This window comes from Neolamprologus brichardi, chromosome 22, assembly GCF_056152115.1.
Source record: "Neolamprologus brichardi isolate AB-2024 chromosome 22, ASM5615211v1, whole genome shotgun sequence".
In the NCBI taxonomy this organism is placed as follows: Eukaryota; Metazoa; Chordata; class Actinopteri; order Cichliformes; family Cichlidae; genus Neolamprologus; species Neolamprologus brichardi.
The window spans coordinates 7,897,501-7,900,000 of record NC_142124.1 but is presented as its reverse complement, the minus strand read 5'-3'; the positions used below and the strand labels follow the sequence as shown (position 1 = coordinate 7,900,000).

At 45.6% G+C, this 2,500-nt stretch overlaps 1 protein-coding gene across 1 annotated transcript in view; it reads left to right on the top strand.

Annotated features, from left to right (window-relative positions):
* LOC102798149 (uncharacterized) overlaps positions 1-2,500 on the top strand; it is a 39,671-nt gene that overhangs the window by 35,971 nt on the left and 1,200 nt on the right. Inside the window, exons 49-53 of the mRNA XM_087835488.1 lie at positions 1-43; positions 741-892; positions 1,694-1,799; positions 1,881-2,129; positions 2,240-2,369. The exon at positions 1-43 is cut by the window's left edge and continues 129 nt beyond it. Coding sequence (XP_087691614.1) covers positions 1-43; positions 741-892; positions 1,694-1,799; positions 1,881-2,129; positions 2,240-2,369 — 680 coding nt within the window. The remainder of the gene's footprint in view (positions 44-740; positions 893-1,693; positions 1,800-1,880; positions 2,130-2,239; positions 2,370-2,500) is intronic.

Genomic DNA, 2,500 nt, shown 5'->3' with positions numbered 1-2,500 from the left:
ATCAAGTGGAGAGAGTCACAAACCAACCTGGAGCCCGTTTCTTGTATGTTTTGCAACATTTTTTTACTTGTCTGTAAGCTTTAGATTGTTTTCCTCTTTGAAATGAATGAAAAAATTCAGGTGGAAAAATCCCAGCAAACACTACTATAGTCATAAAACATGCTGTTTTCTGCTTTGTTCGTGCATATGTGCAGGTAGAGGATGGAGCTTTTTTTCTAACTTTTAAGAACTTCCTGCTGCTGTTTGAAAATTTCCCAATTTTTCCTGTGAAGAAGTAACTACACCCTCTACATTGTAGAATCTAGCAGGAATACATTTCTCTTAAGGTCCTGCCACAGCATTTCAGTTGAGTTGAGGTCTGGACTTTGTGACTTTATTCATTCTGAGCCATCCTGCTGTGCTTGGGATCATTGTCCTGTTCCATGATTCAGTTTGGGCCTCACGTTTGACTCCAAAGCCAAATACTTTGGTATACAGAGGAGTTCATGGTCGACTCAGTGACTGCACGATGCCCAGGTCCTGTAGCTCAAAAACAAGGTCAAGTTTGACCTTCGTATAGAGACCATAAAATCAATAGTCCTGTGAGAAAACTTTGTTTTTCCATTCTGAGACAATTCATAAAAAAAGAGCAGATGAATACAATTTGAGTGTAACTTTATTTTTTCTGTATTTTGTCTCATGAAGGCAACGATGTCAAAGCTAATCCACTAAAACCTTTTCATGACTCTTTCATCTGTTAGCTCATGCACTGACGCTGAAGGCGGACCTCCTTCGTTGCTCTGTGGCTGAACTGAGCGACTGCCTGCTTTGCTTCATCAGGGAGGTGAAACAGTCGGATGGAGAGCCGTACTCCCCCGGCAGGCTGTTCTACCTCTGCCTCAGCATTCAGCTGGTAAGACTAGAAATGACAGTATATACATTTCTATTTATTGGCAAATGGGCTTCCTGATCCTGCTGGTTCTTTCTAACTTGGCTCTCTGGCTCCTTCTCTTCCCTTTTCTTTTTTGCCCCCCATGCATTGTGCTGGCCTGTGTGGTGCAGTGCTCGGGTCCTCCCTTCTGTCCTGTCCCTTTGCCCGGCTGTCTGAGTTGGGGTGGGTGGCTCTTGCTTCCGAGATTGATGGGGGTCCAGGAGTGTGGGGCTTGGGTGGTTTCCTTTTGGGGCTGCTGGTTATCTTGCGCCTTTGGCCATGGTGCCTGGGTTGTGCTGGCCAGCGCCCTTCTTGGACTTTCAGGTCTGTTTGCTGTCCCTCGGCTTCTGTGGCGTTCTGAGCCCTTCTCTCACTTTCTACGTCTGCTGGCTGGCTTAAACTATATCTTCATGCTGGCTTTAGACACTGGTGTGCACTTTGATGCATGTTTTTCACACAGCACGCTGGTGTTCTCGGCTTCGTGGACTTTGCGTCATAAAGCCCAGAATCTGGGGCTTCTGGGCTTCATGACGTTTGTGTTCTAGTGATTTGGGCGAAGTCGATGGGGGTGGACTTGTTTTTACAGCACAAGTTTCCAAACTGATGATAAGATTTAGAGGCTGGGAGAGTGTCGTGGGGCTTTCATGCTGCTCCGTGGGCACAGTGATCCAACACTCAGCGATTGTTTACTTTTTCTGTTAATTTGTCACCCACCTGTTTGTCATAACCATATCCTGTGTTTAGTGTTTAATGAGCCATATTTGTTTTTGTCTTTCTCTGTAGTTTCTGGTTCAGAACGGTCGGCTGGAGAACATATTGAGTGATCTCATCTACGACAGGTTTTCCACTGAGTTGACCAAGATCCTTAAACCTTCAGTCACAGGCGGAGGTAAATTATCTTCAGCACCTTCGTTTTTTCCTGTCTTTGATATTTTGATCAAGTCCATCAGCTGCCTGCTGTTTTCTGCAGGTTGCGTCCTGTCCTGTGTGGAGGAGCAGTTTCTGTGGGACTGTAAACAGCTGGGGGCGTACTCCCCCACTGTCCTGCTCAACACGCTGCTCTTCTTCTTCTGCAAGTACTTTGGCTTCACCACAGTCGAGCAGCACCGCCGGCTGTCCTTTGCAAACATCACACTCTGCACCAAAACCAGCAAGAGCAACACCAAGACCACCTTCCTACGCTTCCACCCACCTACTTGTACAAACCAGGAAGAGTCAGGTACCAAACGGCTGAGGGGCCAAATGAAATTCATGTATGGTAAATTGTATGACATGGAAGTTTACATTTTTACTTAAGTCATGTTGTTGTGGTTTTTGTGTGTTCTTCAGACACGTACGACGTCCCAGCTAAGAAGTTTAAGAAAAACGAGTCTGAGGAGGATTTGCTGGAGATGATGGAGAACCAGGAGAACCCCCTTCGTTGTCCAGTCAGACTCTATGAGTTCTACCTCTCCAAGTGGTCGGTGTCTCTAACTCCTTAGGGATTTATGCCTATCACCCTTTATCTCCATCTATCAGCTGTATTACTTCTCCTAGTTTGAAATTTGCTAACCCATTTAATGCATAAACTGAAACAGTTCTGTATCAACG